This window comes from Diplotaxodon limnothrissa, linkage group LG10 (genome assembly GCF_057381915.1).
Source record: "Diplotaxodon limnothrissa isolate DT_005_m linkage group LG10, D_limnothrissa_male_GT1.1, whole genome shotgun sequence".
Lineage (NCBI taxonomy): Eukaryota > Metazoa > Chordata > Actinopteri > Cichliformes > Cichlidae > Diplotaxodon > Diplotaxodon limnothrissa.
The window spans coordinates 27,270,978-27,295,405 of NC_140605.1; the positions used below are offsets into that span (position 1 = coordinate 27,270,978).

General features: G+C 38.2%; 1 protein-coding gene across 1 annotated transcript; it reads right to left on the bottom strand.

Moving 5' to 3' along the window:
* Nucleotides 1–3,973: 3,973 nt before the first annotated feature.
* Nucleotides 3,974–24,299, bottom strand: slc37a2 (solute carrier family 37 member 2). Its single transcript, XM_085364035.1, has 18 exons — nucleotides 23,803–24,299; nucleotides 21,897–21,978; nucleotides 21,026–21,116; nucleotides 19,376–19,454; nucleotides 19,148–19,283; nucleotides 16,343–16,419; nucleotides 12,720–12,886; nucleotides 12,585–12,622; nucleotides 12,347–12,508; nucleotides 10,540–10,630; nucleotides 10,369–10,431; nucleotides 9,112–9,197; nucleotides 7,802–7,850; nucleotides 7,254–7,327; nucleotides 7,090–7,168; nucleotides 6,002–6,099; nucleotides 4,864–4,928; nucleotides 3,974–4,227 (listed from the first exon to the last, which is right to left on the bottom strand). Exons 1-18 carry the CDS (start codon nucleotides 23,865–23,867, stop codon nucleotides 4,212–4,214), a joined length of 1,518 nt encoding a protein of 505 aa, XP_085220161.1. The 5' UTR covers nucleotides 23,868–24,299; the 3' UTR covers nucleotides 3,974–4,211.
* Between the last annotated feature and the right edge of the window lie 129 nt (nucleotides 24,300–24,428).

The window sequence follows — 24,428 nt, forward strand, 5'->3', positions numbered from 1 at the left end:
GTTTATAATGCCATCTTTCTCCTCTCATCTGTTGTTTTTTTAATGTTTATATTGTATTTAGTGTTGATTTCAGGGTGTTTTTAGGGATTTTACAGGTTTCATGTATGTTTGTTAGTGCTGCAACTTACTACTTTTATTCAACACTGTACTCTCGCTGTACCTGAATAAGATCTGGACATGTCACATGAAACGACTTTATCTCAGTTAAAAAACACGTATTAAAACAAACAGAAATGCCATGCCCTGTGTCAAGCTCATTACAGATGAAACTTTGAACCATAATTTGAATTTCATCGTGCCATCTGGCTCTTATCAAAGCTCTGAATGGGCTATTTGCACGGTTCGTTAACAAATCACATATGTGTTAGACACTTTTATGGATATTGAGTTTTATGGCAGATGTGGAGGTTTCTTCAAACCGTTTAGACCCTTTGCGGGCAACTCAGTGAATCCTAGCAGTTACATTACCTACATCCTGAAATAATAACTGATGGGGATTTTTTGTGCCATTTAACACTCAAGTTTTCCAGAGAAATAAACAAATCTCCTTTGTATCATAATTCATACGTAAAAGGCTCTTTTATATTTCAAACAGATTAGTTAGAATAACGAGTGTCTGGATCACACTGCTCTCCATTGTGTCCTATAGCTCTTCTCGAGAATGCCTGCTTCTTTTGCATAACTTTGCAGCTTTGACTGTTCTGCAGGGCATTGCAGAGCACAGTGCGGGAGTTTCTCAGCTGCTAAACTCTGTTGGTTTAGGGCTATATTAAAAAGATACTCAGCTAATGGCTGAGAAACACCATCATTGTGTTTTGCCTCCACACTGTGTTTTGTATTCATTGTGGAGGCAACAGCGGGGACTACGTGCCCAATCAGATCTGCTTAGAGCTGGCTGATCTCTGCATTAAGCACATACCCAGTTTTAAATGTCGTCTATGCATAACACACTACTTTAACAGCTGCAGTCTGAATGTTTGAACTTGGTTACGACCTGTAAGTGTTTCATACTGACACTTTCTTGTCACTTTCTGTGTTTAGCTAACCTGTCATTTCCTGTTATCGTCAAGTTAAAGAAAATAACTCTAACAAATCACATCAAAGTAGCAAAACTGCCTGCAATGTGCCCTCTGACATGAATCACATCACAGGAAGTACACACAACGCTTATTGCTGGTTTTTGGGGTCTTTGTGGGATTTGTTGACAGTTTGTTGACAGTTGTAAAATATAAAATATCACCAGACCTTTTTTGTTTGTTTTGTTTTTAGTTTGGAAGTGGAGCACTTAAGCAAGTGTTGACAGAGTTTCTCTTTATTTTGTAGCTCGTAGCTTGCTCTGTCCTCAGTTCACTTGTGTTTGCCTCTCTGCAGTTTCTGTTTTGAGTGTCCATTGTATATTTTTTGTCCGGGGTTAAAGTTTTGCAGTGGGACCAAACTCCAACTTCAGCCATAAAATGAAAACAGCCACTATATTTACTGTATGTTATGTAACGTTACAGCAGAGTCATGTTTTTACTGATGTAACTGAAGCTACCACTGTAAAGGTGAAAATGGAAACAGTGACGTGTGATCCTCTGAGTCTCAGAGAATCGTTTGTATTTACCTCATACTGAATGTTTATTAACATTTATTTACTTTCTTTCAATAAAAAGAGGTTGAACTTCTGTGTTGTTGGGGTATTTTTGTCATGACTGACAGTGTTTCATACCCAGCATTGGCAGTGTGTTCAGGATCGTTGTCATGCTGAAAAATGAAGTTGCTGCCAATCAAATGTTTTCCATATGGTATTACATGGTGGGGGGATCCAAATCTGATTTCATAATCCCATCAATTTTGACAAGATCTCCAATAGCACTGGCAAAGATGTTGCCCAACACTATGGCAGAGCCTCCACCATGTTTCACACTCACTGTGTCTCGACCTCCTCCACACACACTGATGAAGAATTGAACCAAAAGTTTAAAATTTGTAATCATCCTTCCATCAGACAGGTTGCCACTGAGCCCATTTCTGATGAGGCTTCAGTGAAAAGTTGATAGATTAACTGATAAGTGAAAAGTAGACAGTGTCCAAAGAAACACTTTCAAGGATACTTTAGAAATGACATGTCTAGTTTCTTGAACACAAAATATAAAGTGGTGAGGGGTGACTCAAGACTTTTGAACAGTTTATTTTTATAATTAATTACCAAAAAACAAATTCAAATTTCACATTTTTTGAGATGCACTGAATTTTAATTTATTCTCTCCAAGGCAGGAGGTAAATATGCACTCACACAAAGAAATAAATAACATATTATTAAAATCACCCACATCCACTGCACAGTAATATCTTTAGTTAGACCATATCTCAGTCTAATATCTTATACTCAAGTTTCCCCAAGTCTCAGAGTGTGCATAAACAACTGACGTGTTCAATTCCATGAAATCTTACTGTAACCCACATCTGAACCTCCCAATTAAACACCAAATGCAAACATCCAAAAACCGGAAAATTTCCAGTTTGAGCTCCGGCTTAAATATCGCATAATTTGCACAGATTGTTAAAAATCTCAGATTTCCAGTTTTGCCTCAGGGCATCAGGCATCGTCATCTCAGCTGCAGCTTTTATGTTCCTGTCATTCACCACCCTCATATATCCCCATGAGTAAGGAAATCCTATAAAATCAAATATTTATTTTTAACTGGCAGTGAATGAGGCACATCCATTGTGGTTTAAAAACACTTTCATGGTATTGATTCTTTAACTCTGTAATGTCAAGTTATTCATATTTGATACATGGCTTTTACATCAGTGTGACTTTTTTTCACCTGAAAAGCCTGACGTATACAATCAGACACATGCATACTGTAAGCAATATATTACACAGAAATGCCAGATGTAGCAAAATCATGTGCAAATTTCTTTTTTTATTTGTCAGGAGGCTTAATAAACATTCAAGTTTCAAAAAAGTTTGCATTTCTGGCGGTTTAGGCTTTACAGTGTTAAGAAACAATATTAAAAAAAAATAATTTTTCTGTTTGCTGTTCAATAATCTACACTAGAAACCAATCGTCTCTTTTAGTTTGAATCTACCACATACAGCAGTAGAACTGACAGCATTTTTATTCAACTTAAAAAAATCTTCCTTCAAAAAGTTAACATGAAAAGCTTCAGGGAAGTAGCTTCGTGACCCCATGCCTCATGCAAGACTGGTAAAACCATCTGATCCAACAGTCTCTAGCTTTAGTTAACTACAAGTAAACTACTTTGTAGTTAATTTCTTGGTAATTTTGTGGAAAAACAATCAATAATTCCCCAGCTTTCATCATAAGTACGTCGTACTATGGGCCGTAGATTGACATGACCTTGCCTAACTTTCAAGAAAATAAAGGAGACACAAATTATATTATATTATTATATTACTTACTTAGCTACTTAAAATTACATAAAATTGTATTTGTAGGTAAGTCATTTTTAATTTTCTGGAAGCTCTGGAAGGTTAAACCAGCTCATAATATGACCAAAACACTGAAAAGTACAACGTATTTGCAATGTAACATACGGAAATATTGTTTGTTTTTCTGCAAAATTATCAAGAAAAATGTTAAACAGTACTTAAAATTACTTATTCACAACTTAAATTTTATTACAGTGTACTTATGCCTGTAGTATTTAAAATTATTTACAGTATCACTTCTCTCCTTTCACACCACTGATTGTACTGACTACACACGTGGCATGTTACACGAACCCTGTTAGTCACGGCCACATTATAAAGTGTTAGCCAATTTCCAAATTTGAAATCACAAAACTTTCTTACTTAGTTCCTTACACTTAGTTTTCAGTTACACGGTGACTTTCTACTGCATGTAAAACCCTCTGAAGCAGTTTCTGACTCAGCCAGTGTTCCAGCTTGTTTGCCTAAAATGCCATTGAAAGGGCACAAACACCAAGGAGACAAAAAAAAGACCCAATAAGAAAAAAAACAGTGTAAACCATTTAATGCTAAAAGAACATTAAAAACAAGTAAGAATGAGTGGATTAGTCCTCAAAAAGACATTTGTCTCCTTATAGAAGCATACTGTCGTACAGTTAGAAGGCTTCAATCATCAGCTCAGCAGAAGATTGTCCAAGTTGGAGGTTAAAAAAAAAAGAGTTAGTTGGTTGTACGGTGAGGTCAGTTTCATCATTGTTTCCTCCCTTTGTGTGTTTTGGTTTTCACTTTGATTTCAGAGCTCATTGAACCTGCAATAAAAAGTCACAGTTAGTTTAGAGGATGACAAAATTCCTGCAGGTAGAGGCTGATCAGAAAAACCGATACTATAATCATATGCTACACTGTTAGCTTAGCAGCAAACAACAGAGATGCACTGATTTCAGATTATTTCATTTCATTCTGTGAGTATATTCTGAAGAATAAATGACTCATGTTTATAATAAAACACCTAATCTGGATTACTGTGCAGATGTGTTCAGGTTTACAGAGGAAAACAAATTACTTCAGGGTTGGATTAAACTAGCACAATATAACTAATTCCTGTGCTTTACTTTTTCTCAAAAGTGTATTTTGTTGCCTCAGGGAAGAGCCAGGATAGTGGCTTCCACCTGCTTCCAGTTATTATATTAACGATCCTAATACATTTCCCCAGCTCCCTTTTTAATGCACAGGCATCCTTCTTTTCATGCAACCTCTAGAGAAACTGAGGCTTTTTTGTAAAAAGCCTTCCTATTGTGTTCCATCTTTACCGGCTGTGTTAAACATATTTAAACATCAGTCTTTTCTGTATTGGCTTACTTAATCTCTAGGGTTCCCCGAAATGAATGTAAACAAAGAAGGTAAAGGTTGAAAAAAGAGACAGTGGCGTTGACGATGATACTCACCCTCTGGCTCTGGGTCCACACCCACACCATCTCTGAGCTTCCTTGTAAACAAGCCTGGACAAAAACTGGAGCCAAACAAAAGAAGTGTCAGTTGGGGGTTTGAGTGGTTCTCATAAGTTCTCTGGCATACTCACAAACCACAATATTTAAAAATCATTAGGAATAAAAAAGGATCCATGTGGAGCTTAGTGAAATAAAGGTCCACAGGACAGCATTGGCAAACTATTGTTTGCTCCTTTTCTCAACATAAATCAAGTGAATTGAGGTTAGCTTCGCGGCGGCAACGTCTCGACTTAGGCACCGATATTCTGCATTGCACCAGTAACATACCAGTAATGTTACACAAAGACTCGTCATGTAACTTACATTGCCAATAATGGACTATTATGACATGAGACTGGTACCATGTTTGTGGTAAATATAACCGACTCTGCAGAATTGTATGTTCAGATGTTTCACAGACTCAGCTGGCTCCTTTATTCAAGACGCCAGTTTCACCGGTGCCAATTTATTTTTAAAGTAAACTATATAGATATACTATATAAGAAGTTCTGAGCAGTTTTTCTTTAATGTCCATTTTGTACCAAAGAAAGCTGTTAAAAAAACCTTCCAACTGCAATAAGTTACCTTTTCATTTTTTTGCCTATTCAGACATGCTTTGTTTTGCTACCTCACACCAGTCTGCTTATGTTTTCAATGTGAACACTGTACTGCACGTTATTTCTTTGTTAAATGAATGAATTACTAAATTTGTTTGTAAGGTTGTAATTTTGTTTGTTTGGTAACTTTAGCTGTCAATTTTGTTGTCTTTGTTGTGTTACACTCACCCACTTTAGTAGGCACACATTGGTAACAACCACGTTTATGTTTGTGATGCTCGAGTTGCTGCTGTGTGATTGGCTCATTAGATATTTGCCTTAATAAGCAGCTGAACAGGTGTACCTAACAAAGTGGCCAGTGAGTGTACAATGTTTAATATTGTTTTCTCGTATACATTTGTATCAGCGGTTTTATGCTGACACAATAATAAATTTAGGATGAACCACCACAACAATCCTTAAATTAACTGGTTGGCATTTGCATTAAAAAGGAACAAGTTTATTCTATGTGAGTGAACAGATAAAGATTGCTCTCTGACCAGGCAGGCTAAGACGTCAGCAGAGATGAGCATGTAGAAGACATTGTTCCAGCCAGTTGGTGAGATCACACCGGCCAGCAGAGGACCCAGTGCAGCTCCTGCAGAGAGCATAAAAATAAGTCATTAAGTGTAAACGCATAAAGTCGTCAAGAATTATTCAGACTTAAATGAAAAAGTCAGGAGGAAAAACACAAAATGGAAAAATAGCCATTTCCTTTTAAATCACACATTAAGTACTCAATTTTCTAGTCTCTCAGGACTTCATCAGTTTCCATCTTCTTTTTTACAGTTACACAAACTGCTGTCCTGAGTACAAAAGACAAAATAACTGTTTATGTTCTATCTACGCTTTTAATTTTAATTTAAACCATGAGACAAATGTGGACAGAAATGCAAGGATGCATTAATTATATTAGAACTAATAGTCTCCGTGTTTTATAAAGAGTATGATATGAATACTAGTACATGACCACGCTACAGGACTGTTTAGTCTTTTGTTATGTGGTTGCTAGGCAACATGATGACGCATCAAGCCTAATTAAAGTTTTATGGATATACATTATAGATGTCATTTTTGTGAAATTACAGATCATACAGTGCTTTTATATGGTGCCATAGGTAAACTATGAGTAAAGTCCAATGTCTACCTCATTGGCAAGTGGTTGCTGGGCAACCTGATGACATCATAATAACATCGGATATAGAAAAAAACCTTGAGGGGAATAAGATGTACCTGCGTGTCGGGTTTCGTTTCTCATCTCCTGTTCACACAGGAGGAGTTCATGGGCAAACAAACTAACAGTAAGATGTAAGCTCTATTTTTAGTGTCCACCAACTCCTGAGGGCAATACAAACACTTTTAAAGGCTAAATGGTTCCACCATGATCAACAGATGGGTGCTAACTTTACCTGTCTGCAGTTTGGTGCTGAACAGGTGACATCTGGAAGATTTTGGGCTTTTTTGAGACAAAAGAGGCTTAAAATCCTCTGCTGACTTAACCAACTCGTTTGTTCCTTAGTTATTATGATAATTACAGATGAAAGAGTTAAGCTCAAGATTTTTTAACGTTTAGTCATGATATGCATACCTATTGATCCTGTCCCATCAATAATTGCGGTCACTGTCGACAGCGCCCTGGCGTTTCCTTTCAGACTCTCGTGTGTCCCCTGTGGCAACGGAAGCATCATTATGCCAATGGCGGAGACATTTTTAAGTAAAGCAAAGGATTTCCTATGATGCCTTAGACCTTACCAGGTCAGCAGATACAGCAGTTGTGATAAGAGCATAAGGTCCATTCACCAGGGCTCCACACAATAACAGCATACCTACACAGAAAGAAAAAGTATAAGTGAGGGCTGAATCCACAACAAGTCTATCTAATCTATTTTCAGTTCGAGCTAAGTTCAGGTCAATGTAAGCAAATGTAAAGAATCTGTGAGTTATCTATGCTCAAATAATGAATTAATAACTCTGAAATCTTTCTTTCTACTGAAAACATGATCAATAAATCAATGAAATCTTGCATCTTGTGATCAATTTCTAGACGTCTTGATTATCAAAAATGCTTTACTGTGCAATACTTCCTGTCTCCTCTTTCTGTCATATTCTTGAATTTTACTTTGATTTTGGCAAAGTGACCAGTTTACAATCATGACCATACGCTACATACACTCCATAATATTGTGTCATAAACTCTTAAACATTATACAAGAATGTAATTTGAGTAAACATTTTAACAACAAGGTGTTTTTAATGTGATTAGTATCAAAGTTAAAAATGACAAAATAAAGAAGTCTTACCGATTGTAGTACCGAGGCTCCTCTGCCCAATGTTATTATAGAGGAAAAGCTGAGAATAGAGCAAAACAAATAATCAGCCAATCAACTAATTGTGGAAAATCTGCACATGGGTGACAATTATTACAGCCAGAAACCTCTCTCACATCAGTGTGAAATATCATCCTGTCAAAAACATTAAATACACTTTGACTGAGAGAAGCTTCCTGAACTCGGATGACAAAACTGGTCAAAAAAAAAACTGGTCAAAATGATTAATAATTTTTACCCCAGTGAGAGAAATAACCCTGCTTTTGGAGCAGGCGTTAACAATGCTGCTCAGGATGTTTCTGTGTCATTATTAGTTAAAACCAGCAGATTTTAAAAAAACAAAGACAAAAACAAAACACTTAAATCTCCTTATCAAATTTTTTTTTCTGTTTTTTATGATTTGAACTGGTCAAAAACTGTGGTCGACATTTATAGCAGTGCTCCATCTGCAAGTCCATGCTATGAATAACGCTGGCTTTGCATTCAATGTTACAGTGTCTGAGATCAATTATCATTTCTTCTATTTGTGTTGTTTTTGGTAAAATTACCTTATTGTGGTTACACTAACATGGAGCCAAAAACACCAGCACACACTTGTGATTGACTTTTGTGAACAGCAGAATATACTGTCTGTATATACTGTATACACCTATCCTTTTTAAACAGCACTCTTAGACTGGGTGTTGATCTTTCATGAAGCGTGACATCACAGTGTTGCTTTAGTCACACCTCCCACACACTGAGTGATCTTCTGTAAAAAAAAAACTTGAACTTTCTGAAAACTTATTTGAACTTTTTACACTTGTTTTTAACAACTTCAAACAGTTTCTTGAACATAAGAATGAGCTCACTGTGCTCAAATAGCCTCCACAGTGACCAGATCTCAATCCAATCGAGCACCTTTGGGATATGGTGGAACGGGAGAGACACATCCTACAGAAACTGTGTGAGGCTGTCGTCTCAATATGGACCTAAATCTCAGATGAGTGTTTCCAGCACCTTGTTCAATCGATGCCATGAAGAATTAATGCAGTTCTGGAGGTAAAGAGGGTCCAACCCAATACTAGCAAGATGCATTTAATAAATTTGAGGTTTTTTACCCATGATGAAGGCTTGTATGCAGAAGCCTCTAACCATGGCAAGTGTTAGTTATTTAAATGAAAGTGTTGTTGACCTCTTGGATTTTTAAAAATCAAGTTTACACCAGCCACCCTCCCACCCCCCCGTCCATTTTCACTGCTCCACAATCGTATTATTAATCTAATATAAGAGGTGACACTCACCATGGGGGCAGCAACAACCAGCATGACGCAGCACGTCGACGCCCTCCCCCCAGTGTAGTCAGACACAAGGCCCGCCAAGATGCCTCCTGCAGACACAAAGACAGTTCAGTCAAGTTTTTCCTTCTTCCCACAAATATTTTCAGAGTTAGTCTCTTGAACTATATGGGCGGGTTGAAAATTTGAAACCTTTTAATTTGTCTTATTTTTTCCACAATTGTTGAACCCCCATAACTGCTTAAGAGCAGGAGATACCTGCATGAAATGTTCACAGCTGAAAAACTTCACATCTACCTCACCGTCACCACCCACTCAAACCTCACAACCTGAAATCTTGCCTAAATTCAGAATCCTTTTGTTCTATCGCTATCACTGAGCATGGATATTATGCGATATATTATACTTTGAATAGTAAAAACTGCACAAATTTAAAGGTTAATTCAAGGTTATTTAAAGGTTAAAAGTTAAGATTTTGACTGCATAAAATTGGGAGATTTTAATATTAAGAATTCATTAAAAACAAGTGTTCAAAAAAGTTTTTAGTTTTAATTTTAAAGATCTTTGTTTCTACAGAAGACTAAGATATCACTACTTATAATTGTTTATAATTAGTTTAAAATAACTATATATGTATTATATATTTATTATATTTTTACTTACTGCATAGTTTTCACCTTTGTATATTTCACTTGTATTTATTCCCCGTTACAGCTGTTGTTGTTTGTACTCAGAGTTTGGTCTTCAGGTCTCCCTCATGTTTCCCTGTACCATATCTGACCATCTGTCTCTGTGTTAGATATCCCTGTCTTGCTTTTTCGTAACCTTTGTTTCATGTGTTTAACATTCAGTTTTCCTTTCCTAGTCTTGTATCCCAGATTTGTACCAGCTGTGTTCCCAGGTGTTTCTGATCTTCCTTATTATCTTGTGTTTATTTATAACCCCAGTTCTCCCTTTGCCCTTCCTCATGTCGTTCCTCAATGCTCTGCACCTCCTTCTCCTGTGTTTCATGATATTTCTGATATTTTGGTTTCCTATTGTGCAAACATTTTTACTTTCAGCATTCCTTTAGGGTTACAGGAATAAAGCTAAAGTCTTGAGTTTATTTTCTGCATTTGGGTCTAAATCCCGCCTGTCACACAGCCATATGTGACACAGTCACACTGCAGTGATGCATTTTTGCATCATGTTCTGCATCTTTATTTCTGGCAAAAACTGAACTGACTGAGTGATTTTACAAATCAAACAAGACTCAAAGCTTACCCAAGATTCCTCCGACATCAAATAATGTCGACATATCTCCTGCTTCTTTTGCCTCAAAATGTGCTAAAAAACAAAAACAAAACAAATGCATTAACTCTAAAAACTGCTTTAAATCACATGAACTGATCATTAGGTTATCTTAATAGTAAAATGATGTGTGTAAATACTGACCAACATTTGAGATGTAGAGAGGAAGCCAGTAGAGGAAGGTGTAGCTGACCAGTTTGGCAAAAAGCAGACAGAGCGAGAACTCCACCACGCCCTGAGAGACAGAAAACATCATGAAAAAACCCCAGAAGCAACTTAAAGTGTCTGTCATCCTGTAATTCACCGTTAGCCATCAGAGAGGTGCAACACAGGTGGAAATCAAACACCCTCCCCTTCTGATACAATGACAGGAGCAGAGTTGCGTGTCAAATCCATGCACGGTTTTCAAAACAGCTCTGACTCTTTCTCATGAACCCACAGTGAGGACATCGCTTAATTCCAGTTTATTCAAAGTCATTGGGAAATGACTGTGAGTCACCTCATGGGTTCTGAATTTCTTAGACCTTCTCACCTGCATGGGCCTTTCCCCATGCATAGAATAATTTGAGGTGATTAAAAAAAAAAAAACCTTTTTTTCAAGTGCACATATGATTGCAGATGACTATGGTTTCTCCTAGTTCCCTAGGAGATATACATGAACACAGGTACCTATAATGTATTTAATGTGTATCCATGTATCTATGCTTAACTCATTCACTGCTCAGGACCTGTTCATGCAAACCTGTTTTCATACCACTGATGAATAGCTGATCACAAAGAAAGAGGTGACTCATAGAAACAGTTTAACAGTAACAAACAGCAGAAATTCACCATGTTATCAATAATAATAAAACCCACTGGTAGTGTTTGTTAACCAGGCATACTGAAGAGTGGAAAAGAGTTATAACTCGTTTTTGATCAGGACTATTTGCACTGGCTAAATTTATAGAGTTGTAGTTAAACTGCAACTTTATAACTCTTATTTTGTCTTATTTTTCCTAACATATACTCACGTAAATTCCTAATCATTATCTTTGATTCACATTTATTATTCCAACAGAATCATTGCTGTTTCCAGCAGAAACCTCCAGGAAGGCGGGTCTTTGTGACAGGCATATTTATGGGAAAGTAATTGTTTCTCATAAGGTTCTTTCCTAAAGTCATAATAAACACTGACTGGAAAAATCAACTGTTTCTTTGACAGTTGAAGAAAAAAAAAGAAAAAGCGTTAAGTGCCCCCAGGCGACTTCTGCAGCGCTCTTCGTGCTGTCTGGCGGATAAGTTGCTCGCTGCTGATTGGTTGGAGTAAAAAAAAAGAAAAAGAAAAGAAGAGATAATCGCTTAACAGCAAAAACAATCATCATCACGGGAGTGATCAAGTCAAAGTGAGTGAAGTAAAGGTGATAATAAGTGACGCATGAATTGGTCTCTAATTGTTGTGTCAAATGTGTCTTATTTGTTACTAGGCAACAGTCTCATTATCAGCAAAGTAAACATAACAATGAGATTAAACGACCAATCACTGTCCCTCCCATCTTTAACAGGATAAACACACAGAGCCGTTTTCACAGGAGCCGCGTGGGTTTGTGACTTTCGAAGAAACAAAAGTCTCGTTAATAACATTAATAACGGCTCCTTTTCATTTAAGTGACCAGTTAAGACAGACAGCTGTGACAAAAACAGTCTGACAACCTCAACTTTAATAATATAAATATAAAAACAATTTGTGAATATTTTTCATTGTTAAAGAAACTTTAAAATAGTTTTTATAACGTTTGTTTGGAGTGATATTTTTAATTAGCCACTAGGTGGTGCCAAAGTTAGCAATTTTCAACCCTTGAGTTAAACTAAGCGTGATGGGAAAATTTTACTGTAAAATATGGCACAAATATCTGCACATTCAAAGCCAATCAATCACATTTCTGTGATTAAAGGTGCCATTTCCACTCACAGGTATGCGCAGCGCTCCAAGGAAGCTGATGGCCTCGCTGTGCTCCTCAACAATCACGTCTGGCTCAGTGGAGACGGCTCCATTGATGGATGGATCAACAATGGATGAGTCCCGCAAGAGAGGCGCCGTCTCACCAACCTCCTGACTCCTCTCCTGACCACTCTGACACACAAATAAACAGCTCAAGCAGACTTTTTCATGGAAAGAGGGGAAAGGATGCGTTGCTTTTGTAACTTACATGATGCTGAGGAGATGAGCAGTTCACGTCTTCAGGTTCTGAAAAGAGAACGGACGAAATGGGATGGGAGACATTAAATCTTAAAGCTCACTTTGGGGAAGTATTTTGGATTTTGTCTGACAAACGGAAACTCACTCTCAACCAGGAAGAAGAAGCACAGGACCCCAGTGCAGGCGATGATGATTCCAGGGACGATGAAGGATAATCCCCAGGCCGTGGAGACGAAGACTCCCGCAATGAGGGAGCCCAGGATGTTTCCCACTGAGGTGTGGGAGTTCCACACACCCATGATGAAGCCACGCCTGGCAATCAAAACAGAGAAGGTCACGAGAAGTTCTCCTGCTGAAAGTCAGTTTTACAAAATGGATTCATGAATGCTGAGCTGGAGTCTTGAAGCTTGTCAGCATGCCTTTATGTTGTTTTATGCACTGAAGACATTTGGGGAAGTAAAAAGTAGGCAAGAACTTACCGTATTTTCACGACCATAAGACGCACTGTGCTAAAAGGCGCAGTCTCAGTTATGTGTGCCATTACTGTATTTAACACACACATAAGGCGCACTGGATCATAGGGCGCATACAAGTACCGTATGCGTATTTAAAAATAAAGCGGGAGCAAACCTGAGTTCGGTACCTTACTCACATTTTTATTACCAATAATCGTCATCATCAACAACACACAAGCATACAAGTGTGCGTATTTAAAAATAAAGCAGGAGCAAAACAAAGTTTGGTACTCACATTTTTATCATCAATCAAACCCATCGAAGTCCTCATCCTCTGTGTCTGAATTGAACAGCTGCGCTAAATCTTCATCAAACATGCCAGGTTCACTTTCTTCACTGTCAGAGTCACTTTCCGTGCCGTGCGGCTCCTCGGAAATGATGCCGGCTTTCGCGAAAGCTCGAACAACAGTGCCAGCAGACATGTTAGCCCAAGCATCTACAATCCATTGGCAAATTGTGGCGTAACTCGCCCGGCGCTGGTTTCCACTCTTGGTTAAACTGTGGTCTCCATCGGTCATCCATCGCTGGATGTGTTTGTCGCCGATGTGTTTGCTGCAGTAGGAGCGGAAGATGGCCAGCTTTTCCTTATAATCCGCTGGAAGTTGCTGCGCTACCGTAGTCCTGGTCCGGATGGAAAAATGGCACCGTTTCATAAAAAGTGAAAGTGAAACTGCTTTTAGCCGAATGGTGACCGTCGAAACGCTTCTCCCGCTCGTTCTTTGCTCGATGATCGCCTTATGTCCGCGGAAACTCAGCTGCGTCTTCTTGACCTGCCGGAGCTTGTTTTCCAGCTTCCTCCACTTGCGAACCATCGATTCATTAATCTTAAATTCTCTCGCCGCTGCTCGATTTCCATGTTCCTCCGCGTAGCTGATGGCCTTCAGTTTAAACTGTGCTTCGTAAGCGTGTCTCTTTGCCATTTTCAGGGTTGTTAAAACAACGATGTCCTGCATAACGCACATACCTGTTCTTTTATACAGGTATGTGCAATAAAGTCAACGCACACACTTCACCCTTTAGCGTTCTCATGGTGTTCTCTACTACGTCCTCCTTACAACACACAGGGCGCACTGCGCTATAGGGCGCGCCGTACTTTTTGAAGAAAATCTAAGACTTTTAAGTGCGCCTTATGGTTGTGAAAATACGGTAATTAGGGCTCTGGTTCATTAAAACAGAGATCACTACTGGGGTTTAAATGGGGCCTACTATGCTTTGCTTCTGTTATACATGTAAACAATGTGGCAAATGTATAAGTAATGTCTGCGAGCCACAAATTAAGGCCTAAAACTGTCATGTGTGTGTCAGCTGTCACCGCTTTTGTGAGTGGAAGGCCAGTAAAAACACACATTTATAAACGTTATGAATTTAAAAAGGGAGAAAAGAAAGAGTTTTATCTGTTTCCTGTTTCTCTAGAACTATCAGACACTGTGCAGGGTCTTGGATAAAGCCATCAGGGTGTTTTCCAGGTTTGTGTGCGCTTTTTTTTGGCTGACCTTTTGCCTTTTTATCTGAGAGAGCGTGTGTGCTGTGATGATTCACAATCATTTCTTGTGCTCTCTGATACTCTGAATCCTGGAGCACAAGAGATTTGCAGGACCCAGACAATGGTTAACATATCTTAGCATGACCACTGGGAGGCAGGAAAACAGGCTTAGCCAGATTACAAATGTACATATGAATGAACAAGATGATTGTTTAACTGACTAATAAGCATGATGTCCATTTTCTCTCACGGTTTGATTAAGGTAAAAAAAAAAAAACGTAACATGTTTGTTGATATGGCCAGAAAAAACCTGGTGAAATTGACATTTGGTGAACTTTGCAGGATTTTTGTGCAGGTGCTAGATTATTCAATATCCAGTTCTGAAACATGATGTATGTCCTTCTCATGCACCGCCTGTGCAGGACTTCCAGATGCAGCGGTTCACACAGGTTATCTCTCCACTCCAGATCTGTCAATCTGCTAACTTAGTTCCAACTGACATGTCTGCCTGAAACTTCATATTGAGATTTTCTTTGGAGTAAAAAAATCATTATGGTCGATACAAAGCTGCAGAGGTGCCTCTACTTGTAAGCTGAGGGGAGTCATTGAGAAATTAATACAATGACAGTAAAATGATGAGTTTCAATTCTCAAATATGGTGATTTTTCGACAGGTTTACTCTGTCAAAATCCTCGTATTTGTTACTTGTCTGGGTTTACAAAATGATATTTGAGTTGAATGACAGGTTAGGGATCAGTTTTGTGTTAAAAAGCAGTCATCTGCCAAAAACTGATAACATGTTTTTGTTTTTTATGTCCATAAATATCCAGGTTTATATTGTTAAATAGTTTGTAGTCATGTAGCCACGTTACATGGGAAAAATGTCTCAAGCTAAAGCTATCCACAGTTCAGCCAGCCACAAGCCGGGAGCCTCAGTATGAGCAAAGATCAAAGCAGTGACAAGCAAAATTATGGCGATGAATGAAAAAGAGAACAGTCCTGTTATCTGTTGAAGTTAAAATTTCATATGTAAGTGCCTCATATTTACTCCTGATGCTTTTCTTTATCATATAAATATGTTGCACCTGACATATGATTACATATGACATATGATTACATATGTCAGGTAAAGGCAGGTTTGCAGCAATTCCCCTAACACAAAGACTCCAGCAAACTTATCACAGCTTTTGCACACCTAAGTCACATAAAAGCTTATTTTGAACTGGACACCATGTTCAGACTCAAAGATATCAATAGTTTTGCACTCAGAATTGATGAGGAGTTAATAAGGGAACTGCTCGAGAATCCAACCTAAAAGCGGAACTGATAATGGCAGTCAATTAGATCTTGTCAATACTCATCACCTATGTACACATGCAATCTTCTTTTTAGTGTAACCTAACTTCTTTGACTGGCTGAGGTGGACATAATCAATAGCAGCAGTGCAAACACTGACAGACATGTGACTGTTACTATAAATATTGTTCTTTTTTCTGTTCCCTGCCCCTTTCTTTAGTGTATTTTTAGAGCCAATTATATATTCTTAATATGTCTGTCTGCTTGCTGTGCTTTTAGTTCTACTTCAGTGAGAACCAGTTGTTCAGGCTCATAACTTTAATTTACGATGTGAGTGTCGTCTGACCTACAACCAAGCCTGGTTTGACAATGTGCTTGTGTTTCATTCTGCTGCCATCAAAAAAAGAAAGAAAAAAGAAGGGAAAAAAGCAATTTCTAATGCACATTCAGCATGAATTCTCCCCCACTACTTACTTCCCCTTTCCAAACCAGTTGCCAACACAAGCCACCACTGCTGGCCAACCGGTGGTCTGCACCAGCCCGTTCATGACCTGCAGAATGAAACAGAAAGAGAACCTGGACTGTGTTAACGTTCTTCGTGAAACCCTGTAAACTCCGCATGAAGAGGAAAAGAAGAAGAGATCAACGAACATAGATTCTCAACATTCCTACACCAAACTGATATAAGCAAAGCTCTGCATGTGCAGTCATGTGATGCAGCTGCGAGTCATGTGATAAGTGAGATCTAAGAGTGACTAAGCCACCATGTGCTCTGTGCACGTTCAAGTGGAAAAGCTGCTAAGAGAGCTCTGCACTGACCTGCAGAGCTCTCAGTGGTCACGCCTGTAAGAGATGCTCAATATCCATACCTAAAGTGCACATGTTAACAGGTTAAAATAAACAGGATCATAAATGAAATAAATACTGTTGACCCAGTTTTTTAAATACTTCCGGTCACAGATTTCAATTTCTCTATTGCCATAGACGCCTTTTTTTTCTTACAAACTCAATTCAATTCAATTTTGAGGTAAAGACCTTAGAATAAACTCATTGTCCATTTATTGAATGAATCCTATTTTTATTAAAAATTAACTTTATTAATTTTAACTTTATTTATTGATTGATTAACTTTCCATGCTTTCCTGAGAAGTGCTGATGGAATTTGACTGCTGGTCATGTGACACGTGTGAAGCTCATGTGATACTTGAGAGGTGTAAAACAATACTGCAATCTGGCAACTGCACAAAGGTCAGAAAAATTAAATAAATAAATATTTTCCTGCATTTATAGGCGGACAAACTCATGACAAAGATAAGGGTGTGCAGCTTTTCTGCTTTATATATATATATAAATCAAATATCTCCAGGTTTTTTTAAGCTGAGGTTTCAATTTAAAGACTTAAAAAACAGACTAAATAGTCTCATTACTGGCATCCCTAATTTATGGGAAGGCAACTAGCCTAAGCTGTGGCTGAAGCTAATTTTTTCACTTGTTTCTGAGCTAATCCAACCCATTGGCGTGTTATTATTAGTGGTCAAAAGGCGTGAAAAAAGCCCTGAAGTGAAATAACACTTTTCTGACAGCGCCTGTGTTTAAGACGAGGCACTGAGTGAGAGAAAACATTTCTACAGACCTCAGCGATCAGTAAAACCTGAGGTCAGCAAGAGACAGTTCATCTGATCACTGCACTTCCCTTATTTTTTCCACCTAATGCAGTTTTTTTTGTATGCTGCAGTTGTTCCCGAAATGGACACAATTTTGTTTATAGCAAATCAAAGTTTCCTCATTCTCAGCAGAGAAAGAGATTCAAAGACAATCCGTTTAGAAATGTAAACAAAAGGCTTGTGCAACATAAGATAAAAGGATGCAAATCTACTTTCTCTCTTAGACTAATACAACAGCTAAACTTTACTTTATGTCACAAATTGAACTGTAAACACAGTGTATTTATGCAGCATCTCTATCTGGGTTTGTGTCTCTGAAGGAGCACTGATAGCTGATAGCTCCAGGGAAGTTCTCCACGGTCACTGCAGCTGGCTGCTGTTCAGTAAAGATGAAGTTAAATCGTGTAAAACCGCACTTTGCTTTTCATTTGTGTCCAAGTGTTAGATTAATCAGCTTCAAAGAGAGTCTATAATTTCAGTTTAGTTCAGTCAGGGCAGGCTCAGTGTTTTAACTGCTCAGTCAGGTGAGAGCAAAAAGTCAAACTCACTCCTTTAATTTTTTAAATCAAGAAAGTGTCAAAATGTTTCTACACTCTCTTCCCCTGTTTTTGTCTAATAGTGGATTTTTAACATTAAAACAATTACAGGACATTTACCGATTTACTTTCTCAACTGTGTGGCTAACGAAACCACCACTTTCTGTCACAGTCTGGCGAGGGCAGACTGTATGAATTGAAAAAAGGACCCAAAATGCAGACTCCAAGGAACAGGGAACAAAACTTGAATGTTAACAAAAGGTGAGCCGTTTAATATGGCTGGTAAAAAAGGTACAAACAAAGGGCAAGGCAAACTGAAGCAAAATTAACACAAACCTAAACTGGGAAATCTAAACAAACAATAAGAAAAACCTAGACAAGAAACTTGGAAGCATGGCATAGGAAACATGGCGTGGACAACAGACGACCTGACAATCACACACTGAAAATAGAGGACTTAAATACACAGCAGGTGATTAGGGGAAGTGGAGACACATGAGGAAACAGCTGACTAGGATAGACATAATGATGCACAGGCAAGAGTAAAACTAACCGCATGAGCACAGAACACAAGACCCCTTTTCAAAATAAAACAGGAAACATGCAGACTTAGAAACGACAACCAGAACTTGACAATGTAAGACACAGACATGAAACGCATGAAGAGCAGGGGAGATTTAACATTGTTGGAAACACGAGGGGAAAATAATAACTAGAAACACTTAGGCATAATAATACAAACTTGATAACATAAGACACGCAGCATGAAACACGAAGGGTGAGGGGAAGCTTAAATACAGGGGAAGAAAACACAAGGAGTCTAATAACCAAATGAACTTAGATAACCTAATGAACAAAATAAACTCAAACTTAAAACGCTGGGTCAAAAGACCCAGGACCATGACACTTTCATGCTAGCAACCTAAATCAGCTAATGTGTGGCTGATGAGCTCACATTTCAGCTCTTATTTATAAATGATATCACAGTCATATGCCCCACAATTGAAATAATAAAAGAGAACAGGATACATGAATCAGAAAGTAAATTAAAGGTCAGGTTTGTGGATTTGTTTCTTTACCTGGACGAAGGCGTAGTACCCCAGTGAGTGGATGTTCCAGTAGAAGCCGAGGCCAAACAGACATGTGAACAACCCACTCATCAACATCCCAATACTCAGGTAGTACCGCAGAGGGAGACGCTCACCAAATATCCCACTGAGAACATGAGAGATGATTATTATTCAGTGCAGCACATGCCCTCTCAGACAAAAACACAACAAGGTCAGCCAAAAACAGCAAATACAAACCTGAAAAACATCCCGATGGCATAAGCAACCAGAAAGCAGTTATCCAAGACCCCAAACAGTGTCTGATAGTTGTCCTGGTCTTTAACAAGAAAACAGAGAAAACTGTTACTTTTCTCCGCATCGGCGCGTATAATTTTGTGAGGTCTTCGTCAATTAGTACGGCTCACACACACAAAAAACTGCAGCAGAGTTCTGGACCTGTTAATCTCATTACCAGCTCCTCATTGTATTCCTGTCATCAATAAAATAATTCTTGTTTATCTTACTACCACATCCCTATGCTACAATGTTGTTTGGTCAGTGAACCTAGTCTGTTGTTAGGTTGTTGCTAAACAACATCATAATATATGCCTAATTAATATTATTAATAGCTCTTCTATCTTTAGCGGCCCCCTTTTTGTCAACTTTCTTCTGATTGGTTTATTTGCAAAAAAAATGTTTTGAATGAACTGATGGGTGGGACGTCTGTGAACACAGAGTTGTCTGGCTCTCTGGTCTGACCATATGATGGACTATTAACCTATTACAGGCTCTCACACGATCACAGCTGGACTAGATTCAAGCTGAAAACTTAACCCCAGACTTAAAGTTGCTTGACAAAGAGGAAGGAATGATAGTAGGACCCTTTTAATATAATCCCTGTAATTTAGTTGCTTTCAAACTTGCCAGAAAAGTAACCACAGAGCACAGGAACTATGACAAGTGCAACTGGTGGTAATTCTCTGTTGTAGAAGATGTAATTGTATCTATCTTATAGCCAGTATTCTTCCAGTGCAGCTTCAAACACTTATCTCTTTTCTGTGTTTCTGTAACATTAACTAAAAGTTAAATATTTATCAGCTGCAGGTCTCACATGATCAGCTCAGTTTCACAGCAGCTCACAAACACAAACAACAACCTTGGCCACGACAGTGCAGCCTCTATGGATTTAGAGCACTAAGCTTAACTCTCCACCAGACTTTTCCCCAAAAAGTTCCAGGTACTGCAGATTTCATCTATTAACCTCAACTTCTGGCCACAGTGTAGCTGTGTATGTGGTTTAAATGACCTATAATACTAATGCCAACAAGTAAAGACAACTATACGTGAGTCAACAGCAGCTGGTGGACTTTAACCAAAAACTCTAATATAAAAAAAATATAAAAACACAAATATAAAACCAGAGCAAAACCACCAGTTCATTTTATAGTATCTCATAGTGGCTGATTTTAAAGTTTTCATCATAAAATGATCTAGAAAAGGTGTAAAATTTACTTGAACACCTCTATAATGTGGCCTCCAGTCTCAGAGAAAATCTACACCCACACTACAAACTATTTAGTTATCAGTGTACAGCATGTCCTTCGCAGTAGGTAATCATGCATCAACATACTTGGAATTTCTGGGGTACTACAGACAACAAACAAAGTCTCCCTTTTCCTTGTTTTTTTTTTGAGTTTCAGAGCTTCAAGAAGCTGCTTCACCACAGCAGCTCCTCCTATCCATGCATACGCCACTTTTTCCACTGCAAACACCTAACCAACTGATAAATCATGTGTAGTAATAATTTGGTACACTGAAACTTTCTGAGAGCTGCAATTGTCCAAAATCTCATCTACTAGAAGTTGTGTTTCCAAAGCGAGCATTAATGACAGCAATTAAAGGACTTACCAAAGGGTGGCCAATCACACCAGGTAACATTATTGGTTATATTAATGTCTTTTGGCTGAATGACGTTGGAGCAGTTTCTGTGCAGTTCACTCTGAGTGCGAGAGAAGAACGTGGAAAGAAACCAATTGAAATGACTAAAACAGTAGTTGACACAAGCAAATGAAGAACCAAAGATTTAAAAAATTTATCTTCTATAGGTGTATAAATGTATAAAGATACAGTATAAGAATATGCCAGGATACCACTATTACCACAAACAACACACTGCAGCTCTCAGGGTGACAGGATCACAGCCTATGATTGTTTTATGACCACTTCATGAATACTTTGTAATTTAAACAATGAGGGGCTTTTACAGCATTTGACTTTAAAAGCCTTCATTTGCAGACCATTGCTGTATCATGCAAACACTTTCAATTGTTGCTTGACTATCTTTGATTGAAACAACAAGAAAAATCCCTTTAGCATATTCAGCAGACGTCCTTTAGAGCTGTTTGCTTTTCTACCAGCTTTTGTGCTTCAGCTGTTAATTTCTATGAATTTGTAAAGACACGAATACCTTTAATTGTGGCCGTGTCTGAGTTATATGTAGATAAAATTATTTTCTTAAAAGAGCGTATCTTCTGTTGTCTCCCTGATCTTGTGACAAGCTAAAGATTGAATGTTAGAAATTAGATTTAATCAATATATCTGTAAGGAGATAACAAATGGCCTGAGTGGAGTGAGCAGTGTTAAGGTAAAGATTTTATCCATTTTTGAGGGTAAAAAGTACAAGACAAGAAAGACATGTTCTGTCCTTCTAGAGAGCATTTGATCCTGCAAAAACACTGTTAATAGTGTTCATAAAAAGAAATTCAACTGTTCCAGTCACCTTAACAATGCTGATAGGTTTCCGTGACAAGTGATAGGCTGTGTAGAACAGGAAGGTGAGGATGAGAATAAAACCACGATACCTGCAAAAACAGACACATTAGAACCAAAATCATTTAAAAATGACAATCAAATTATCTTTATTATTCAAAATATCAAAACAGAATAATAAAAATAAACCTACAAAGAGAATAACTAAGGTATGCTTATTAATCATGCAGTGACATCAATTAAAATGCCTCCAGCACAAACACATGACACAAAACAGTAAAACTTTCCACTGACGTAGAAATATTTGTTTGGGTAACAAACTCACAGATCAGCTGTTTTCATGCTGGCTAAACAACACAAGTTAATAGGTGGAAAAAGTATTCTCAGTGCTCACATTATACTTGGAGTGTAAGGTGTTAATTTGAGATGCAAGAGTGTTAAATAATTCAAAGCCTACTTTTATTTGGTTTATGACCCTTGAAAGTTTATCTGTCTGTTTATCTTTTCAAAAGGAACGTGAACCTAAAGTTCTTTTAGTCCAGTGATTTCACCTAAATTGTTTGGAATTTGAGAGATACAGTACGAAGGTGTGTTTAAAGGATTAGGAATCAGGACAAACACAAATAAGACGCACATTTGTCTGAATTGATAAATAATGGTGAAGACTGTGCATACAAAAATGCTTGCAAAAGGTGGTAAACAAACATAAACACTAACTATCATCATCATTGTTTATGAAACATTCAGTTTTGTCTTATTATCATCATTTGATTATTTAGTTTGATCTTTGTTTTTGGAGAAATTTATACTATGCTGTACATTCAGGTCATTGAATGGTTTTCATATTCCGGCGTTATTATCATGGCAAACCATTCCAAGAGTGTTCCAAGCAGATATGGCGGGAGGAGTTAAGGGCACATCCTTTGTTAATAACAAACTGTGTGTGAGACAAACATTTTGTTTGTCCAGCACAATGTGGGTCAATAATTCAATCATTTGCTTTAATTATTTCAATGTGACCTTCTCAAAGTATATGAAACTGAAATAAAGGGAAACTGAAGTTGAGTCACATGATACTCTTCCTACTCTCGTGTACTCTCCTTTCCTCAAACATTTTAAGAATTTAAAGATGCTTTTTTCCCAGTTGCTGGCTTTTCTTTTGGTGGGGATCCATCTATCAGACTGGTCCGACTCATTCTGAGCTACACAATCCTCATGAGACTCACCGATGAAAACTCTCTTCAAGATTCACCCAGTTAGTTTCAGTCTTTACTGCAGCCGCAGTTCCTTTTTTAGTTTTTTCATTGTATTCCATAAAATCTGTGCAATTTGTAACTTTTTGGTGGCTTGCAGTTTTCCAGCTTGGTAACCAGCAAAAACACCCTGCATTTACAAAACATACCTGAGGAGCCTGAGTTGTCTTAAGAAAAATTTGTATTTTCTATATTCAGTCAGATTTAGAAAAGCAGGAAATATAATGGAATGGCTCTTTACTGACACTTTATTTGCTGATAAATCTGGAGGTATAAATCCCTTTCGACAGTTTTCGGTTATTGCAAAATAACCCAGTGGTCGACACTGGAAACTGTGGCCGGCCACCTCTTAAAATGTCAATTTTTTTAATGGAGTTTGGTGGGATTCTAGATTCGCACAGGGGAAACCAGACGTGCCGGGTACAGAAAACAAGAAGTAGTAATACATTTATAACAGGAACTGAGACATTTAAAACAATAGCTGGTTACATGATAATGTCTCTGGATTTACTGGTCCCAGAACAGTTCACATTCTGACGGTTTATCGACTAGTTTGAGTCAATCATCTAACAGAGATATCAATCATTTAGCAGAGATAAGAAGCAGCAATCTCCATTACAGGGCTGCGTGTGCGCCAAGAGGACAAAAAGAATGGAAACTTACCAACTATCCCGAGAAAAGTTGGTGATAAGTCTTATCCCAGGAGCCAGAGACGACTTCATTTTCATTTGATTATTTTAAATATTGTGAGAAAACAGACTCTCAGCAGTGGGTCCCGGACATGTCTTCTTGGAAGCAGACGGATGTTGAGCAGGTACAGATGAATAAACGCAGAGAGCTGACTAACCCTGGATGAAAACAGAGGCAGTACTTGTGCAGTACCGCAAAATAAAAACAGACCTGTGCGCCTGCTAAAATAGAGGCTCACATGGGGTAGCTACGGGAGCTGTAAAGCAGCTCCTGTTGGGAGGTACCCGCAGTGAATCTCCAGCAATGCTCCATAATGACCGGCTTTTATACTTCAAGTACGCAGTCAGAAGAGCCGGCCTGCCTCTTAAACGCTGTGATACAAGTGTAAGACACCGCTGCTATTAATACTCCAATGTTGGTTTGGTTTTCCATAAGATTTTCCAGCCTCCCGGCGACAGCCTGTCCACCAGCCCCTATGCATGCGCATATGCGTGACGTAACGCAGGCGATTCAAAGACCCTTGTTTTGTCTAAACGGGGTTGGACAGTGGGTGGGACTGCTCAAAGTGGAGGTATTTCAATTTAAGTTAAAATGCAACA

Excerpts from the sequence above, each read along its gene's own strand:
- slc37a2 (XM_085364035.1), bottom strand. The coding sequence starts at position 23,867 with ATGAAAATGAAGTCGTCTCTGGCTCCTGGGATAAGACTTATCACCAAC. Across the intron at positions 21,117-21,896 it reads AACCTATCAGCATTGTTAAG|AGTGAACTGCACAGAAACTG; the intron begins GTGACTGGAACA and ends TCTCGCACTCAG. Across the intron at positions 9,198-10,368 it reads TGATGTCGGAGGAATCTTGG|GAGGCATCTTGGCGGGCCTT; the intron begins GTAAGCTTTGAG and ends TTGTGTCTGCAG.